The following is a 20010-nucleotide window of genomic DNA, read 5'->3' on the forward strand; positions in this document are numbered from 1 at the left end:
AAACCTTGAGGTTTCTGGGTCAAAAAAGCTTTGTAGCTCAATTCTAGGATCTGCTTTATTTGCCGTGTGAAAGGGGCAAGTTCAGAAGAAGTGATTTTACAGTTGTACTGTAAATAATGCCATCATCCTACGTTGCGATACGATTTACGCTGGGAAACTCTTGCTGTGCCCATTAAAAAGTGATCAACATTTGGACCATTGAATGCCCTTTCTTGTTTTCTAAAAACATTCTTTTTTTGGTCCTAGAACAACCAAAAAGAATTCTGATGACTTTCCAACCTTGGATTAAATGAGTGAGAATTAAAGAGATGCTCGAGATCAAAGAAACAATAAATGTGCGAGATTTCTGGGATAAAAGTGAACTACACTTGGTTGGCACAAAAACCCTCCTGCTGCACTCAAAAGTGGAAAAGCAGCTTAGTAGAGATCAGTGCCTGTAGCATTTTTCCATTCTTTTATCGAGTGCTTTTCTGATTTATGGATCCAAGGTCTCACAAGGTCAATTAAGCTGCTCTAGTACCAGCTACGTTATGCTACATTCATGAATTTGATTTGCAGGCAATTTTACAGCACACATTCTGACCAATACTACATTAAAAGACACACCACACACAAGAATGCTTAAAATGAAATGATGACTGTGTGTGCTGAAAAAGTACTGATGCCTTGTTTTAAGGTCTTCAGTAATTCCTCCCAGTGGCTCTCTTCCATTCCCTTCCACCAACTCATCATCAACGAGGATAACTTGCTTCCACGAGTACACAGGTGTTTCGATGAAGGACCCGATGTTCCAGTCCTGAACTCCAATTGAGGGGGTGGAAGATGCCAGTGTGTGATTTTTTTTTTTTTTTTTTTTAAACGTGTGGTGACCGATGCACACCAGCCACCACACGGGCTTGACAGAGCTAGGTCTTGGTCCAGTGGCAAGGATTAGCCAAGACGACCGGAGACCTGCTCTGCTGCACGAACCAAGCGCGCACACATATCGCAGTGTGGGCTGGCCCTTGCTGCTTCTGGGCCCCCGGCTCTTCTTGGCCCCGTATATGAAACGCTTGGCAATGTTTTTGTTATTATAAATACAAACTGTTACTGTGAGATGGGAGAATCTCAACATTTAAACATCATGGTCCTGATATTTACGGTGAGGGGGAAGGAGCGAGGCAGCACGGGGAAACCCAACAAATTTAACAGCACAAACTCATAATAATTATTTTCTTTTGTTTCCAGCCCGGCAGCCGGCCAAATTGACAAGGTCACCGGGCGGAGGCCGCAAACAAGACCTTTGGGGACAATTTACGGCAATCACAGGCCAGGCAGGAAATAAGCAGAATAAAGAGAATAAAAATTTGCTCAGTTAGGTAGCTGGTTGCGTGGCGTGAGATAAAGGGAGGTCGCCGATCATGGAAGGGGCTTGAGAAGCCGTGATCGGCAAAAGGGAAGTCGAGGGCTACATTGAGGGGCCGGGGGGGGGGGGGGGGTGGAAGAGCATTGCTGCTCCTCCTGGCCCACAGGGAGAAATGTAAAAGGCACAGCTTCTGCAGTCAGCAGCTCCCGCCTCCATTTCGCTGTCGGGTTTCCCGAGCCCTGGAAAACCCAGCCAGCAGTTGTTAAATTTAAATCAGGTTCCAATTGCACTGTGGGAGCCAGATTTAAATATGTTAATGAAGTGCGCCGCCTCTTCAAGACGGGAAAGTCACACGGCTCGAAACTGGCTGCCGTAAAAATGGTAATGGGTTTGGAGATGCGTTCACAGATTTCAGGGTTTAGCCCCACCACCTCCCACCTGTCATCCAACTCCAGCTTGTCATGGGGGATTAATATCAAGGCCCATGTCTCTGTAACCCAGCATGAGAAACACCATTGAAATTCCTCCATCGATGAGCTTTTATTTTTAAGTCTAAAATAAATTACGAAGAAATTAAGTTTATCTACTTTAACCGAGATATCCTTTAAAGTTATGTTTCAACATTGCAGAAGAGAGATCATCACTAATGTTTTATTTCCCTTTGCACGAAAAATTTGAAAGGACTACGATGCTGAACAAATCTGCATGCAACTGCTGCAAGGACTATCTAAAACACAATACTGCGATCACACCAGTGACAGCTACTGTAGGTGCAATCTGGGAAGAACCAGATTTTCACCTCCTGGGATTATATGCATGATTTAGTGTACCTGAGAAGTACTGCACTATGGATCGGGTGTGCTGTAGCACTCACTGAAAACAGAAATTTTAGCCTGTGATGGATTAACGTATAGGTCTTCACCACAAAAAGCAGACAACGAATAGAAATCTGGTCATCACTTGTTCAAAGTCGTACTCACCATGAATAGTGTCATAGATTGGAAACCAGCCAGACAGAATGGCTGCAGCTTCATTGGATAACAAGGGATCAATGTCAATGTACACTTTTCCAATAGCATCATTGGCACTGTAGGTATCATGATCCAGAACAGTGATCTGTAGTGGCTCATCTTGCAAGTCTTCATCATCAACCTGCAAGCACATTTCCAGTTATGTAATTTAATCGATTGAGAAAAGACATTAAGTGTTTCATGTGATTAGACTCCGTTTCTCTGGGCTGTAAAATCTGCTCTTGGCAATATTAATTAAGTGTTGTGGTCTCGGTTAAATTTATGAGAACATAATTACATTAATTGTTTTCTTTCTCATACCCGCACACTGTGGCATTACTCATCAGCAGTCTGCTATGTCGTGTTGCAAGGACAGGACCAATTCTGACTGTATTGTTTTGATGCTACGATGAAGCTGTACCCCTTTAAATGTCACAAAGCCTAACTGTTCACAAGGTAATTATGAAAGGCGGCGGCCATTCAGCTCATCTTAGTCCATCCATAGAGAATGGCCTCGATATTAACCCATCTACAACGGGCAGGAGTGGCTAAACTCTAAAAAGCGGAGAACACGTCCCCAACCTAGCGTGTACGCACCTGTTGTTTATATGGAGGTGGGTAGTGAGGCGTGCATGTGTCTTGTCTTGGAGAGGCAGGACACTTCTCTCCTACAGTGCAATTGAGTTTACACCTTCTATGTTTCTAATTCACCATTTTTTTTTAAATAGAGTGCCTGGAATACTCTTACTTTTAAAAAGAGTGAATCATGCCCAAGAATATGGTAATTTGGCTTTGTGGGTAAGTAAAGGGATGGATTGGGCAACTGGGGAGCAGAGAAATGGAACTGGAAGGAGGGAAAAGCCACTAGTTCTCAGGAAAGCAGGAGGCAGAGACGACAGGGAGAGAGGGGTAAAATTGTGATTACAAGGGAGGAAGGAGGGCAAAAGGGCACCAATCCACAGGCAGAGGTGGCCAGAGGAAGTAACAGATTAGATGTCTAATTTTAACAGATGGAACTGTGAGAAATACATGTAACTGGCTCTTGAATACCACCATCAGGAACTTAGCACTGCCAGGTCAGATAGCCATCATCATCAAAGGCGGTCCCTCAAACGAGGATGACTTGCTGCCACACCAAAAAGGGAGAAGTTCATAGATGCTTCAATGAAGGACCCGATATTCCAGTCATGAACTCCAGGAGTGGAAGACGCTTGTGCGTGGATTTTTTTTTGTGTGGTGACCGTTGCAAATCAGCCACCACACGGGCTTGACAGAGCTAGGCCTTTATCCAGTGACAAGGGTTAACCAGGACGACTGGAGACTTGCTCTGCTGCACGGACCTTATTGGTAGTCTGTTGTATCCAACAAAGACGTTGATGTGCTAATCATCAATGGCATATGACTTCAAGTGGCTGTATAGGCCAATTCTGGATGCACATAGTCTCTTGCACGTCAGACAAGGGAAGTTCGATGTGCTTGATGCTGACAGTACTGCCACCTGATGTCGTCTATCTCTAGTGTCCCGCAGGCGTCGACATCGGCTTTCTTCGAAGGTCTGGCAGGCAGTCTTAGTGAGGGTTCGCCACTGGATTTTATTAGCTGCTGTATTCTCGAGGCACAAGACCCACAACTTCATGGGACTGACGGAGGCTGCACAGATGTACAGGGATAAACTGAAATCATCCTTGGGATCGGCTACAAAGAGAAAGGATTCGGCTCTGGACACTGCACGGCGGCAGAAACAGCAGATTTCCGGACTTAGGGAACAGTCGAGCAGTCTGCAGACCCAGATCACATCCGAGTTCGCTAAAATGTAAACATGCTCTCAATGTCCAGATACAATACATCTCAGAGTCTCACACTGGTCCGGTCCTCAGACAGGATGAGCTGGGGATGGGCTGTGTTCGGATCCAGAGTCAGAGAGGCTGGAGTTGGGCTGATGTTCTCTTTCATTTCTTTCCACACTGTGTACTGTTGGGGACCTTTAAATATTCCCAGTGGATTTTATTAGCTGCTATATTCTCGAGGTCCTTTGGTCGGATGCCACAGTACTGGAGGTTAGCCTTGATGCAATCTTTGTAACGCTTACGGGTGCGCCCCTGGTGTCTTCGGCTTTTCTGGGTCCCATGCCCTCATTTGCCGCACCTCCACTACGACCTTCCCGCTCCTCCACTGTGCCTGGACCCCATCGATGTTCCAGCCCACATCGTGGGCCACCCTGACCTGCGAGAGGACACCACCACAGGTCAGGAGTATAAAGAGCTGGTCAGATAGCACAGCTCAGCCAGAGGAAAAGTAATGCTCCCTCTGCTCTGCCCAAACACCTCAAAATTTGGGCAAATAAAGGCATTCATTTGATTAAGATGTCAAAATCTGTCTAATTACTGTGTAACTTCATAAATCAGATAATAAAAGGAAGAATTATGACCTTACACCTTAAACCTCAAGGGCAACTGAACTTGGGCCTGCTTAACAGCAATTAGACTTTATGGCCGCTGAGCTTTAGTTTAGCAGAATAATAGGGCCCAAGTTTCCACATGCGCCTAGAACGGCGCAGTCCCGACCTGGACGCCTGTTTTTCGCGCAACAAAGTGCGCCTAAAAAAATCCTCCATATTCTCCACCTCCCTGCAGGTCCGCTGGCCCTCGGCGTAGCGCAGCACGAGCTGTGGGGGGGCGGAGCCAGGTCCCGGCGCTGAAAACAGTGCCGGGACCTCTGCACATGCGGGCTACAGTGGGCACGCGTGCAGTAGCTCCAGGCGCCCGAAACTGTGTGGGAGGGGCCCGAAGCACGCAGCCCCTAGCCCTGGCCGAATGGGCTCACTGGGAGCGTGAATAAGGCTCCTCCCACGGCCAGCTCCTGCTCCCCAACCCCCCCCCCACCGACCAGACCCGACACCCGCTCCCTCCCCGCCCCCGGACCGGACCCAACACCCCCCGCCCGGACTGGACCCGACCCGCGTTCCCGCCCCCGATCAGATTCCCGCTCCGCCCCCCTCCCCGACTGGACCCGACCTGCGCTCCTGCTCCCGCTTCCCCCCCACCCCCCCGACTGGACCCGACCCCACCCCCCCCACTGGACCCAACTCCCGCTCCGCCCCCCCGACTGGATCCGACCTGACCTCCTCTCTCTCTCTCTCTACGCCACCTACCTGTAAATCTGGTGCTGGGGACGGGCCCTGCCCGAAGTCTCGGGCCGGCCCGTTCAGCCTTCGGTCCCGAAAGGCCTGCCTGTTCAGCCTTCGGTCCCGAAAGGCCTGCCTGAAGCACTTTCACACAGGTAGGAAGATGGTTTATTTAATCTTTTCTTTGCTTATAAATGTTTATTCAGGTTGGATTTATTTGTATAATATTTGTAGAAGTGTCAATAAGGATTTATTATAGAATTTAATGACTTCCCCCCCCCCCCCCCCCCACCACCACCTCGTTCTGGACGCCTAATTTGTAACCTGCGCCTGATTTTTTAATGTGTAGAACAGGTTTTTTCAGTTCTACAAAAATCTTCACTTGCTCCATTCTAAGTTAGATTGGAGTACGTTTTCACTATGGAAACTTTGAAATCAGGCGTTAGTGGCTGGACACACCCCCTTTTGAAGAAAAAATTCTGTTCCAAAGTGGAACTGTTCTACCTGACTAGAACTGCAGAAAAAAAAATGTGGAGAATTGCGATTTCTAAGATAGTCCGTTCTCCACCAGTTGCTCCTAAAAATCAGGCGCAAATCATGTGGAAACTTGGGCCCATTGATCCTGCATTTCATGGCAGACTACAGTCACTATACAGCAGCACATCGCCCAATTTGAAGTAATTAAATACCAACGGAGAGACAGTAAATCTAGCATATGCTTTTGCCACACTTCAAAGCAAATTTCTTGGTGATTGGATTTCATCTCATATGCATGAGTGACAAATCAAAACCCTATGAAGACTCAAGAAAATCTACCAATTCAAAACAGAACCTGAACCAAAAACAGAAATTGAGGCAATTGGTAGCAACGACCACCACACAGTCATTGTGGAATGAAGTCCCGCCTTCACACGGAGGACACCATTCATCGTGTTGTGTGGCACTATCACCATGCTAAATGGGATAGAATCAGAACAGATCTAGCAGCTCAAAACTGGGCATCCATGAGGCGCTGGGCCATCAGCAGCAGAAGAATTGTATTCCACCACAATCTGTAGCCTCATGGCTCGGCATATCCTTCACTACCATTACCATCAAGCCTGGACACCAACTCTGGTTCAATAAAAAGAGCGCAGAAGAGCATGCCAGGAGCAGCACCAGGCATACCTGAAAATGAGGTGTCAACCTGGGGAAGCTGCAACACAGGACTACATGCATGTTAAAAAGCAAAGCAGCATGCTATAGACATGGCTAAGCAATCCCATAACCAACAATTCCTGTAGTCCTGCCACATCCAGTCGTGAATGGTGGTGCACCATTAAACAATTAACAGGAGGCGGATGCTCCAGGAATATCCCCATCCTCAATGATGGTGGAGCACAGCACACGAGTGCAAAAGACAAGGCTGAAGCGTTTGCAACCATCTTCAGCCAGAAGTGCCAAGTGGATGATTCATATCGACCTCCTCCCAAGGTCCCCAGTGTTACAGAAGCCAGTCTTCAGCCAATTCGATTCACTCCACGTCATGTCAGGAAACAGCTGAACGCACTGGATACAGCAAAGACTATGGGCCCCGATAACATCCCAGCTGTTGTGAAGACTTGAGCTCCAGAACTAGCCGCGCCTCTAGCCCAGCTGTTCCAGTACAGCTACAACACTGGCATCTATCCGACAATGTGGAAAACTGCCCAGGTATGTCCACAAAAAGCAGGACAAATCCAATCCGGCCAATTACCACCCCATCAGTCTACTCTCAACCATCAGCAAAGTGATGGAAGGTGTCGTCAACAGTGCTATCAAGCGGCACTTACTCACCAATAACCTGCTCACTGATGCTCAGTTTGTGTTCCACCAGAACCACTCAGCTCCAGACCTCATCACAGCCCTAGTCCAAACATGGACAAGAGTTGAGTTCCAGAGGTGAGGTGAGAGTGACTGCCCTTGACATCAAGGCAGCATTTGACCGAATGTGGCATCAAGGAGCCCAAGTAAAACTGAAGTCACTGGGAATCAGGGGGAAAACTCTCCACTGGCTGGAATCATACCTAGCACAAAGAAAGATGGTTGTCGTGGTTTTTGGAGGTTAATCATCACAACCCCAGCACATCACTGCAGGAGTTCCTCAGGGCGAGTCCTAGGCCCAATCATCTTCAGTAGCTTCATCAATGACCTTCCTTCCATCATAAGGTCAGAAGTGGAGATGTTTGCTGATGACTGCACAGTGTTCAGTTCCTTTCGCATCACCTCAGATAATGGAGCAGTCCATGACCGCACACAGCAAGACCTGGATGACATTCACACTTGGGCTGGTAAGTGGCAAGTAACATTCACTCCACATAAGTGCCAGGCAATGACTATCTCCAACAAGCAAGTGTCCAACCACCTCCCCTTGATATTCAACGGCATTACCATCGCTGAATCTCCCACCATCATCATCTTGGGGGTCATCATTGACCAGAAACTTAACTGGACCAGCCACATAAATACTGTGGCAACAAGAACAGGTCAGAAGCTGGGCATTCTGCAGCAAGTGTCTCACCTCCTGACTCCACCATCTACAAGGCACAAGTCAGGAGTGTGATGGAATACTCTCCACTTGCCTGGATGAGTGCAGCTCCAACAACACTCAAGAAGCTCGACACCATCCAAGACAAAGCAGCCCGCTTGATTGTCACTCCATCCAACACCTTAAACATCCATTCCCTCCACCACCGGCGCACCGTGGCTGCAGTGTGCACCATCTACAAGATGCACTGCCGCAACTCGCCAAGGCTTCTTCGGCAGCACCTCCCAAACCCGTGATCTCGACCAACTAGAAAGACGAGGGCAGCAAGCACATGGGAACACCACCACCTCCATGTTCTCCTCCAAGTCACACACCATCCTGATTTGGAAGCATATCACCGTTCCTTCATTGTCGCTGGGTCAAAATCCGGGAACTCCCTCCCGAACAGCACTGTGGGAGTACTTTCACCACAGGGATTACAGTGATTCAAGAAGGTGGCTCACCACCATCTTCTCAAGGGCAATTTGGGATGGGCAATAAATGCTGGACATGCCAGCGGTGACCACATCCCGTGAACGAATAATAATTTTTTTTAAATAAAATCGCTGAAGGTTTTGCAAAAACCTTTCACTGCTTTATTTCATTTTGTTCACAAACTTAAATGCTCAGGGTTCAAAATAAAAGGTTTCGAATAATTATCTCTATCTTAAAACTTATGTCTAGGAAGACAAACAGAGAAGATAGTGAAAGAAAAGGCAACTGATGCACAAACAAACTTTGTGCAATGTCCTGTGCAAGGCTTAACCCTGCAAAAAAGTCAGATTAGCAGAGTAAGAGGTAATGTGGTAGAAATTTGGGACCAGATGTGTGTACTTCCAGTAAACTAGAGGCTTTTCTTCGGTGCATATGAAAACTGTCTTGAATAAAAATAAAATTTACATTTTCCTGACCCTCACAAATATTTGTTTATGAGCCCTATGATTTTTTTTTGAAAACAATTGAGCAGTACTTCAGTACTGGGTTGTAATATTTTGCTCTCGTCTTCCAGTCACTTTCCATCTCGGGATAGACTGCTTTCTATTCTAAATTTTATCCTTCTTAACCATCATTCTGTAATTTTCCTCTTTTTAAAGAAGAAATACTTAGGCTCCATGACTGTGTAACCAAAGTACTGAAATTATGAATGAAAGTTGCTGACATTGCAATGTTTGGAAGGCACATCAAATTCCAAGCTCTCAATATTGTTGTTCCACATTCACTCACTGGGTGAAATGTCACTTTTTCAGCAATGTACAATACATAACAGTTCCCCCTTACTGTTCAACAAGTGCCATGTTGCCTTGACTCGAAATCCATTTTTAATAGTAATATAATGCAATTCATTTATTTGTTACCTTAGCCTATCAAACTCAAGTTTTGATTCACCTTCTCAGACAAATTTTATTTTGCTTTACCTTATGGTATGATAGAATCTTACCTCAAATTTAAACCATTCCGAATTCCACTGGGGGTTGAGAGATTTGGGGAACACATCAGTCTTAAATGTTGTATTACCAAATTTTACCTGCAAGAAACCAAAGTTACAGGGAGCATTATACATTGCCGGACCAGAAGCAAATATAGGTCAGCGAGCGCAGGGACGATGGGTGAACAGGACTTGGTGCGAGTTAGGATACAGGCAGCAGTGTTTTGAATGTTTATGGAAGGTGGAAGCTGGGAGGCCGACCAGGAGAGCATTGGAATAGTCAAGTGCAGAGTTAACAAAGGCATGGTTGAGGGTTTCAGCATCAGATGAGCTGAGGCAGGGACGGAGTCAGGCAACGTTACGGAGGTGGAGGTCGGTGGTCTTGGTAATGCCATGGATAAGTGGTCGAAAGCTCATCTCGGGATCAAATATGACATCAAGGATGCAAACGATCTGGTTCAGCCTCAAACAATTGCCAAAGAGAGGGATGGAGTCAGTGGCTAGAGAACGGAGTTTGTGGCGGGGACCGACGTCTTCCCAATATTTCGTTGGCGGAAATTTCTACTCATCCAGTACTGAATGTCAGATCAGCAGTCTGAAAATTTAGAGACCGTGGAGGGATCGAGAGAGGCGATGGTGAGGTGGAGCTGGGTGTGGTCAGCGTTTACGTGAAACCTATCATGTTTTCAGATGATGTTGACGAGAGGAAGCATCTCGATGAGAAACAAGAAGGGGCCAAGGATAGATTCTCCAGAGGTAACGATGTAGGAAGAGAAGCCATTGCAGGAGATTCTCTGGCAACAACTGGAACAATAAGAACGAAACCACGCGAGGGCAGTCCCACCCAGCTGGACGATAGAGGAGAGGCGTTGGAGGAGGAGGGAGTGGTCAACGGTGTCAAAGGCTGCATACAGGTCGAGAAGGACGAGGAGGGATAAGCTTACCATGGCTACAGTCACATAGGATATTATTTGTGACTTTGATGAGAGCTGTTTCGGGGCTGTGGCGGGGTGGAAACCTGATTGGAGGGGTTCAAACATGGAGTTGCGGAAAAGATAGGCACAGATTTGGGAGGCAACAGCATGTTTAAGGACTTGAGAGGAAAGGGAGGTTGGAGTTGGGCTGGTAGTTTGCAAGGACAGAGAGGTCGAGGGTGTTTTTTTTTGAGCGGGGTGATGAGAGGCATTAAGCTGGACACAAATCACATACGGCAAAAATTCCGCAATCTTTTAAGCCACGAAATTGGTTTGCACCCAGATAAAGCGTGACTCGGGGCGCAAATGCATTACATAGCTTAAAAGCTGCTGGAATTTTGGCCGTAAGTGAGTTGCGTGCGTATCTACAATATGGCCAAGTGTCTATGATCTTTCAATCGTCATCTATCAAACCCTCCACCCAAATGAATCTCCACCCACAAAATTGGCCATGCCACAAACTCTCAAATGCAAGTATCCTCCAATTGTACTTGTTTGGAGGGTCCTTCATATTGCAACAGGAAATAAAGTAATTGATCTGGTGTGTTACTGCAATTTTGGAGCATTTTCTTTTACTTATCCTCACTGAGAACTGCTCTGTATTTTTTACTTTCCTTAGGCCCCGATTGTTTATCACTTATTTGCACCCATTCTCAGTTCAGTCATATAGAAACATCACCTACACCTTTGAAGATAAGGATCTGAATGGGGTAGAAGAGCAAAGGGATCTAGGTAAACAAATCAATAAAAGCAGCATCGCAGCTTGGCGAAGTAATTAAAAATGCTAACAAAGCACTGGGATTTATTTCTCGGGGTCTAGAATTCAAAAAATAGTGAAGTTACGTTACACTTGTATAAATCTGGTCAGCCCGCACAGTTCGTTCCTAGAACCAAGAGTTCACAGAAAGATTGAACAGGTTGCGGCTTTTTTCTTTAAAAAAAATTAGAAGACTTGGAGGTGACCTGATAGATGTCTTAATGAATGAGCTGGACAGGATTGATGTGCAGAGAATGTTTCCATTTGTGGTAGAATTCAAAATTAGGGGCCATAAATAAGAGAGTTACTAATAAATCCAATAGGGAAATAAGGAGAAATTTCTATATTCGGAGAGTGTTTAAGATGTGGAAAAGTTTGAGGCAAATAGGTTAAATGCTTTCAAAATGAACCTAGACTACGAATAGAGAAAAGGGAATAGAAAGATATGCTGAAAGGCTGAGATGAGACAGATGGAATGGGAGGAGACTCGTGTGGAGTATAAACACTGGCACACACTAGTTGGGCCGAATGGCCTGTTTTTGTGCTGCATATTCGATATAACACAATATAATCTTCTAATAAGATTGGCATTAGCAAAATGAAAAGTTATGTTGTGCACATTTCAGGTCTAACTTCCGGGTTACATCCACAGAGTAAACTCCAGGCCCTCCCGTTCTTCTATGTGTAGTGCCATGGGAACGTTCATGCCCACCTGAGGAGGCAGACTGGACCTCAGTTTAACATCTCATCTGAAAGATGGCACCTCACACAATGCAGCACTGCATTAGTACTGCAATGGAGTGTCAGCATAAAGGACGTGCTCAGGTCTCTGGAGCGGGGCCTAAACCCACAACCTTCTGACTCTCAGAAACAGGAGTGCTGCCAACTGAGCCACGGCTGAGATCTTGCAAAATGACTGGTGGTTTCCTTGCCCAGCTGACAGAGAAAGTGGGGCTCTGTATTCTCATTGTTCATTGCGCTGCCTGTTGGTTACTTTCCTTCAGATGAGGGGATTAAATGTAATATTTCCAAATTTGTGGATGACACTAAGTTGGGTGGCAGTGTGAGCTGCGAGGAGGATGCTATGAGGCTGCAGTGATTTGGATAGGTTAGGTGAGTGGGCAAATGCATGGCAGATGAAGTATAATGTGGATAAATGTGAGCTTATCCACTTTGGTGGTAAAAACAGAGACAGACTATTATCTGAATGGTGACAGATTAGGAAAAGGGGAGGTGCAACGAGACCTGGGTGTCATGGTACATCAGTCATTGAAGGTTGGCATGCAGGTACAGCAGGCAGTTAAGAAAGCAAATGGTATGTTGGCCTTCATAGCGAGGGGATTTGAGTACAGGGGCAGGGAGGTGTTACTACAGTTGTACAGGGCTTTGGTGAGGCCACACCTGGAGTATTGTTTTGGTCTCCTAACTTGAGGAAGGACATTCTTGCTATTGAGGGAGTGCAGCGAAGGTTCACCAGACTGATTCCCGGGATGGCGGGACTGACATATCAAAAAAGACATCAACTGGCTTATATTCACTGGAGTTCAGAAGAATGAGAGGGGATCTCATAGAAACGTTTAAAATTCTGACGGGTTTAGACAGATTAGATGCAGGAAGAATGTTCCCAATGTTGGGGAAGTCCAGAACCAGTGGTCACAGTCTAAGGATAAGGGGTAAGTCATTTAGGACCGAGATGAGGAGAAACTTCTTCACCCAGAGAGTGGTGAACCTGTGGAATTCTCTACCAGAGAAAGTTGTTGAGGCCAATTCACTAAATATATTCAAAAAGGAGTTAGATGTAGTCCTTAATACTAGGGGGATCAAGGGGTATGGCGAGAAAGCAGGAATGGGGTACTGAAGTTGCATGTTCATCCATGAACTCATTGAATGGCAGTGCAGGCTCGAAGGGCCGAATGGCCTACTCCTGCACCTATTTTCTATGTTTTCTATATTTTCAAGACGCTCCTTAAAACCTACCTCTTTGACCAAGCTTTTGGTCACCTGCGCTAATTTCTACTTATGCGGCTGTGTGTCAAATTTTCATCTTGTAACACCTCTGTGAAGCGCCTTGGGGCGTTTCACTATGTTAAAGGCGCTATATAAATACAAATTGTTATTTTCTTTCCTCTCTTCAGCTTTGTATTTCAGCACTCTGCACTTCTTGCAACTGATGCTCACCCACTGGCACTTCCCTACAGTTGAAACCACAGCAAGTTCACCAGGTGGCGGGTCACATCTGCACCTTGTCACTCCACCACATGGTGTGTTGGTAAATGCTAACCATTACACTGTGAGCTACTGTGTGTAATATGTACAAACCTCTACAAATGCATCCGTCAGGTCGCTGGCCCTGTCCATAACCGGCAGGTGACGGCCAGCCACAATCCTGACTTTCAGCTTCCCCGGCATCGTTAGTCTTTGCTGCAAGAGAATAAAGGAACGTTACTTGGCTGTATCTGATAAACTTCCACTTATTTCAATTCAGAAAGAGAACCTCAATCTTGCAATCGCAGTGTTAAACTAGCAGCAGCTCACACACAGAAGAGTTTGACAGAATGAGGTCAATTTTTGCAACTATAATAGGTGCTTTTATATTTGATGCCACATACCTTCATTAACATTTGTTGGCAGGGGTGGGGGGGAGAGGGGGGAAAAGAGTACCTTATTATTAATATTGAAAATGCACTACCAAGTGCATAAAGCCTCGTACTACTTCGTTCAAAAGGAACTTTAATCCATCACTACCATTATTGTGCACATTTCCTGAAATACAGCGCAAGTAGCTACCCCAAAAGATACATTTGACTGCACAAGAAAAAAATGCAATTCAAAAAGTTTGACACTGTAGTTAGCCAAGGCAAATTATGCAATTTTGAAACACAAATATTTCATGTCGCTTTTATTTCATGATTTTCTGGATAATTAAAAAACCTCCTGCATGTAATCAGAGCATTAACAACTCATGTCAGCATACCATCATTCATATAACAAAACATTTCAGAGTACTTTACAAGGGGGAGGGGGCAGCAGTGAACATCGAGACACTGTGGGAGATACTATGAGGAAATAAGGTAAGAGCAGAGTTCTGGGAAGGCTTTCTGAAGGTGGGGAGGTGAAAAGATACAAGCAAAGAATTCTAGAGTGCGAGGACATTGCAGCTGAAGACAATGCCACTGATGGCAGAGTCAGGGGATGGGGGTGGGGGAAAGAGTACATGTACCAAAGTTACAAGAGCGAAGCATGTAAGCTGGAGAAGGTTGCAATGATAAGGCAGAGCGAGGCCATGAAAGGACTTGAAATCAACAGAGATTTTGAAACCGATGGTCTGGAGAACAAGTAGCCTGTTTCTGGCTGCGGCAGAGATTAACTTAAGAGCAGGTACTGCAGGGAATTTAATGACCGGAGTGATCTCCTGGGCTAGTTTTGATCGCCTAGATGGGCCGGAGAGAAATTTCCCAGATTTCCCCCCCCCTAAATTGTCCTGGGTTTTTTGCCTCTCCCAGGGAATCACACGGTTTGGGGTGAGGTGGAGCATATGTGTTGTGATCCATGAGGTATCGCAATTGTATGGGACAGGCTCGATGGACCAAAGGGTCTTTACCTGTCTGTTGTTGTTCGTATGAATGATGGGTGTGATTAAATACAGGCTGTAGCGTTCCGTGTGATTCGGAGATTGTCGGCTAGAGTTAGGGAGGGTGGCAAAGAGAAAGCACCCCGAGGTGGCGAAGGTACCGATCAGTCTCAGTATGGGCAAGGAAGAGGTGTCAGTGGGTGGTCGATGTACCAAAGTAAAGTAAGCGGGCTCTGCGATGCCCTGGACATGGAGTCTAAAGCTCAGAGTCAAACAGGCCACTAAGGCTGCATACTTTCTGATTCAGAAAATAAGCAGGTGATTGCATTGAATGGCATGTCGAGAGAGGCAGTGGAGGATGATTCTGAAATTTGCTGACAGAGAGATGGATAAGAACCTGGAGAAAAATTTGTGGGGGGGGGGGGGGGGGGGGGGAATATGAGATATTGTGGGATATATTTCATAGATTGGTTTGAGCCAGACAGGCAATAGCCTCTTCCAGTGTTGTACATTCCTACACTTCAAGCTAATGGTAAATAAGCAAGTTATTGTGCAATCATTAAACAGGCAAGGTGTGCAGTGTGTCGTTTGGACATTAGGAGTGTAGCATATATACTTGGTGTGCGACTGAAAAAACACCATACAGTACACAATCCTTTTGAAATATCTGATGTATTACTATATCTTTTAGGAGCTTTTGAATACTATTGATAAGGAACAGATTTCTAAATGGATGAGCAATAGGTGTGGGTAAAAATTGTATAAACGCTAAAAAATTGCCTGTGACTTTACTATAGTCAGTTAATGAATAACATGTTTTTTTATATACATGACAATATAATTGGATGATTTCATCTCACAGAGCCAACATTGCATCACAAGGGACATGTTGACATAGCAATATACAATGGTAAGTGTTGACATAAAGGCAAAGAATGTGATATTTGTGGACAGACAAGATTTCTAATATATAAATGTGACAAAGAAAGATATTTAAGTATGACTAGCAGAGACCCGCAAAACATTTGCGGTCAAATTAGTATCTTTATTGCAACAGCACTTGTTTAGACTGTTATCAGCTTTGTCCACAGAATCAATGCTGATGTCCTCCCTCCGTCCGTCTGTCTGTGCCACCCTCCCTCTCTCCCTCTCTCCCCCTCTCTCCCCCTCTCTCTCTCTCTCTCCCCTACCCTCCCAACCACTCCTTCCCTCCCCTCCCCCAAGAACCAGACAAAAACTATTATAGACTATATTTACATGGAAGATACAAGTCATATTTCAAATGTTTAGAGAATAAATCAGACACACAAGTTACAGGTGCAACTGAATCATGCCAGCTGGAACGCTGGTTTAGTCTGCACCTGTCCCAACTTGTATCGGTTTACAAAATACCAAAAGAAAATGTTGTGCGTTTTTATTATTGCTATCTTTGATCATGCTTTCTGTTTAGATATGGCGATATATGCATGGTTGATGGTTCTGACAGCACATGCTATACTAATAGTTCACAGAAACTTTACTGGTTGCACATTGCAAGCATAAACTGTAAATTGAAAGGCTGATTGCATAACATAAATAGAAAATCAGAAAAGTTCATGTCATAATTATTTAAGATACTGAATAACCTATTCCCAGCATTTGTGACTTTCCCCTTACTGGCTCGCTGACTGTTTTACTTACACCCATCTGTGAAGCACCTATGATAAAGGCACTACAGAACTGTAACCTGAGTGTTGATGAACAATAGTTAGATTTTTAATAAAGGTGAACCTGTGGCTAAGTAGAATCAATTTTAAGTTTCAAGACTCCTCCAATTTCATCTCCTTTGCAAAATCTTCTTATTCTTTCAGTGGAACGAGCAAGCTCAAGCAACTTGTCGCAAAAGGAGCTCTTGCAGCATGTCTGCTCAATCACTTGTCACACTTTCAATCCTACAGACTTTGACAACTCCCCTTCCCACACTGATTACAGCCAATATTTATCCCTCACCCTCCATCTCGCTCTCTCGCTCCCTCCCCTCCCACCCTCTCCGTCCCGTCCTCTCCAGCTGACCCCCTCTCCTCCCCTCCCTCCCGTGTTCTTCAAAGCAGACAGGTATTCTATGGGTAAATATTTCATCCTCAATCTCCAGAAACTTCCATATAAATATTCTGCCCTGTACTGGTGTAACTGGCATTACAAATGTGAAGTCGGTTTAATCCGCCTTGAAATTAGGTTCAATCCACTCTGGCATATTTTAGTAGCAATCGTTATTTCTGTATAAACAGAAAATGAGAGCTTGAAGGCAATAACAAAACACAAAGACAAGCCTTTTAAACCAAACCGACACCTTGTCGTCGAGAGTATGCAGAAATCAAACGCAGGCAGCGGAAAGAGCGTGTGGCAAACCAGTCCCACCCACCCCTTCCCTCAACGACTATCTGTCCCACCTGTGACAGGGACTGTGGTTCTCGTATTGGACTGTTCAGTCACCTAAGGACTCATTTTAAGAGTGGAAGCAAGTCTTCCTCGATTCCGAGGGACTGCCTATGATGATGATAGAATGAAGCCAAGCAGTCTGGCAAGAACCCGACTGTTAATCCTAGTTCTACAAACACTTAGCAGATTAACTAGGATGGTCATGGATGTGTTACAATTGGCAGCAGCAGTCCTGGGCTATGGAGGAAAAAAAAAGTCCCCAAAGGTTTTATTCTTGTTCACTCTTTAATGGTGTTCTGAATACAGAGACAGTTGTGGCTCAGATGTGTTGCTCTGCACCCACTGGACAGATACAGTCACAAAGTGGGCTCAATCATTTAAAACAAAGGCCACTAAGTCCAAGATATTTGAGGGCAACCAGCACCCATGGGATCAGAAAGCAATCACTACCTGTGAAGAAAACCAGTTAGTATATTTTTTTATATGAAATACCCAGTTGATTTTTACACTCAGTTTTGCTGAACACCAAACGGGCTAGTCACTTCTGACAAAGCATGCAATGTAGACATGGCTGGGAATCCAGAACAAGGGGGTATAAGCTTAAAAATAGATCTGGGCCATTAAGGAGTGAAATCAGAAAGCACACAAAGGGAAGTAGAAATCTACAACTCGCTTCCCAAAAAAAGGCTGTGGATGATCAAAGCTTTCAAGGGATATGGAGAAAGGGGCAGATAAATGAGGTTATCAACCATGATCCAATTGAATGGCGGAGCAAGCTCAAGGGGCTGAATGGCCTCCTCCTGTTCCTATGCCATAGTCTTGACCAAATTGTTATTTGCTCAGTTTATACAATCTTTGTAAATAAAAAGCTTGCAGTTATATAGCACCTTTCACAATCTCAGGACATCCCAAAGCACTTTGCAGCCAATTCATTACTTTTGAAGTCTAGTCACTGCTGTAATGCAGTAACGCGGCGGCCTATTTGCACACAAGCAAGCTCCCACAAACAGCAATGTGATAATGACCAGATAATCTGTTTTTGTTATGTTGATTGAGGGATAAATATTGGCCAGGACATCGGGGATAACTTCCCTGCTCTTCTTCGAAATAGTACCATGGAATCTTTTACGTCCACCTGAGAGCAGACGCGGCCTCGATTTAACATCTCATCCGAAAGACAGCATCTCCAACAGTGCAGCACTCCCCTGGAGTGTCAGCTTAGATTTCTGTGCTAAAGTCTCTGGAATAGGACTCAAACCCACAACCTTCTTACTCCAGGGCGAGTGTGCTACCCACTAATCAACAGCTGACACTTGTATGAAGAAAGTTAATAGAAATTTACAGCACGGAAAGAGGCCATTTTGGCCCATCATGTCCACGCCGGCCAACAAAGAGCTATCCAGCCTCATCCCACTTTCCAGCTCTTGCTCCATAGCCCTGTAGGTTGCGGCTGTTTGCAAGTACACATCCAAGTACTTTTTAAAATGTGGTGAGAGTTCCTGCCTCTACCACCCTTTCGGGCAGTGAGTTCCAGACCCCCACCACCCTCAGTGAAAAGAACTCCCCTCAAATCCTCTCTAAACCTCCTACCAATTACTTTAAAGTTATGTCTGTTGGTTGTTGACTCCGCTACTCGGGAAAATAGGTCCTTCCTATCCACTCTATCTAGGCCCCTAATAATTTTATACTCAATTAGGTCTCCCCTCAGCCTCCTCTGTTCCAAAAACTCCAGCCTATCCAATCTTTCCCCACAGCTAAAATATGAAGGAAAGGAAATCTGAGCAGCCTAGTTAGAGCCTTGTTTTTGTTGCACCATGGGGAAGGAAGGAAGGCCGCAGTGCTGATTCCCCAATACAACCAACCAACAACTGAGTGGGGGCGGGTACACACGGCACGGTTGATCGCAAGGTTACACGAGGCAAGTTGCTGCCCGCAAACCCCTCGCTGGGGCAGGGAGGGAGGAGCCCGGTTGCCCGGGTGATTTGGGGCCTCGGAGGCCCTGCGCTGTCCGCCCTCTCCGTGTGTGTGTGTGTGTGTGAGTGCAAGAACCGATGGAGAAGGAGCACAGTACAAACCAGGCCTCGGGATCCGGGCCGCCGCCGTCGCTCACAGCCCCGCCATCCGCGCCCTGCCCCATACCCCGGCCCGAGGCATGAAGGGCGAGCAGGCCACGCGCCTGACGGGCGGACAAACACCCGGTGCCCGCGCCCCCCGCTCACAGCCCGGGTCCTTCCCCACTCCCGCTGCTATTATTATTATTATTATTTGTGTGTGGGATATTTGGGGGGGGGGGGGGGGGTCTTCGCGGAGCTTCAGCACCTCAGCCAACCTACGCACGAGCCTTCACTTCCGGGTCGACCCGGCCCACGTGACCGCTGCTTGAGCTTCATTGCCCCCAGCGGCCGCCGGCCCACACGCACAGAGGTTGAACTCCAGGACATGGTCGACGTATTCAATGAGGCGTACGAAAGCTTGGGCCTTTCGCTAAACATCCGTAAGATAAAGGTCCTCCACCTGCCTGTCCTCGCTGCACAGCACTGCCCCCCAGACATCAAGATCCACGGCGCAGCCCTCGACAACGTGAACCATTTCCCATACCTCAGGATCCTCTAATCAACAAGGGCAGGCATTGACGATGAGATTCAACAGCGCCTCCAGTGCAGCCTTCGGCCACCTGAGGAAAAGAGTGTTTGAAGACCAGGCCCTCAAAATGTCATCAAGCTCATGGTCTACAGGGCTGTAGTAATACTCGCCCTCCTGTATGGCTCAGAGACATAGAAACATAGAAAATAGGTGCAGGAGTAGGCCATTCAGCCCTTCTAGCCTGCACCGCCATTCAA

General features: G+C 46.0%; 1 protein-coding gene across 4 annotated transcripts in view; it reads right to left on the minus strand.

Annotated features, from left to right (window-relative positions):
- The window catches only part of c2cd5 (C2 calcium dependent domain containing 5), a 106769-nt gene extending 87296 nt beyond the window's left edge, over positions 1 to 19473 (minus strand). For all 4 annotated transcript variants that reach the window (XM_070897605.1, XM_070897604.1, XM_070897603.1 and 1 more), the window contains exons 1-4: positions 19246 to 19473; positions 13501 to 13602; positions 9463 to 9549; positions 2326 to 2497 (exon numbers count right to left, since the gene is read on the minus strand). In XM_070897605.1, the coding sequence (XP_070753706.1) occupies positions 2326 to 2497; positions 9463 to 9549; positions 13501 to 13590 (349 nt within the window). In that variant the 5' untranslated portion in view covers positions 13591 to 13602; positions 19246 to 19473. The remainder of the gene's footprint in view (positions 1 to 2325; positions 2498 to 9462; positions 9550 to 13500; positions 13603 to 19245) is intronic.
- Positions 19474 to 20010: the final 537 nt, after the last annotated feature.

This window comes from Pristiophorus japonicus, chromosome 13 (genome assembly GCF_044704955.1).
Source record: "Pristiophorus japonicus isolate sPriJap1 chromosome 13, sPriJap1.hap1, whole genome shotgun sequence".
Classification (NCBI taxonomy): domain Eukaryota; kingdom Metazoa; phylum Chordata; class Chondrichthyes; family Pristiophoridae; genus Pristiophorus; species Pristiophorus japonicus.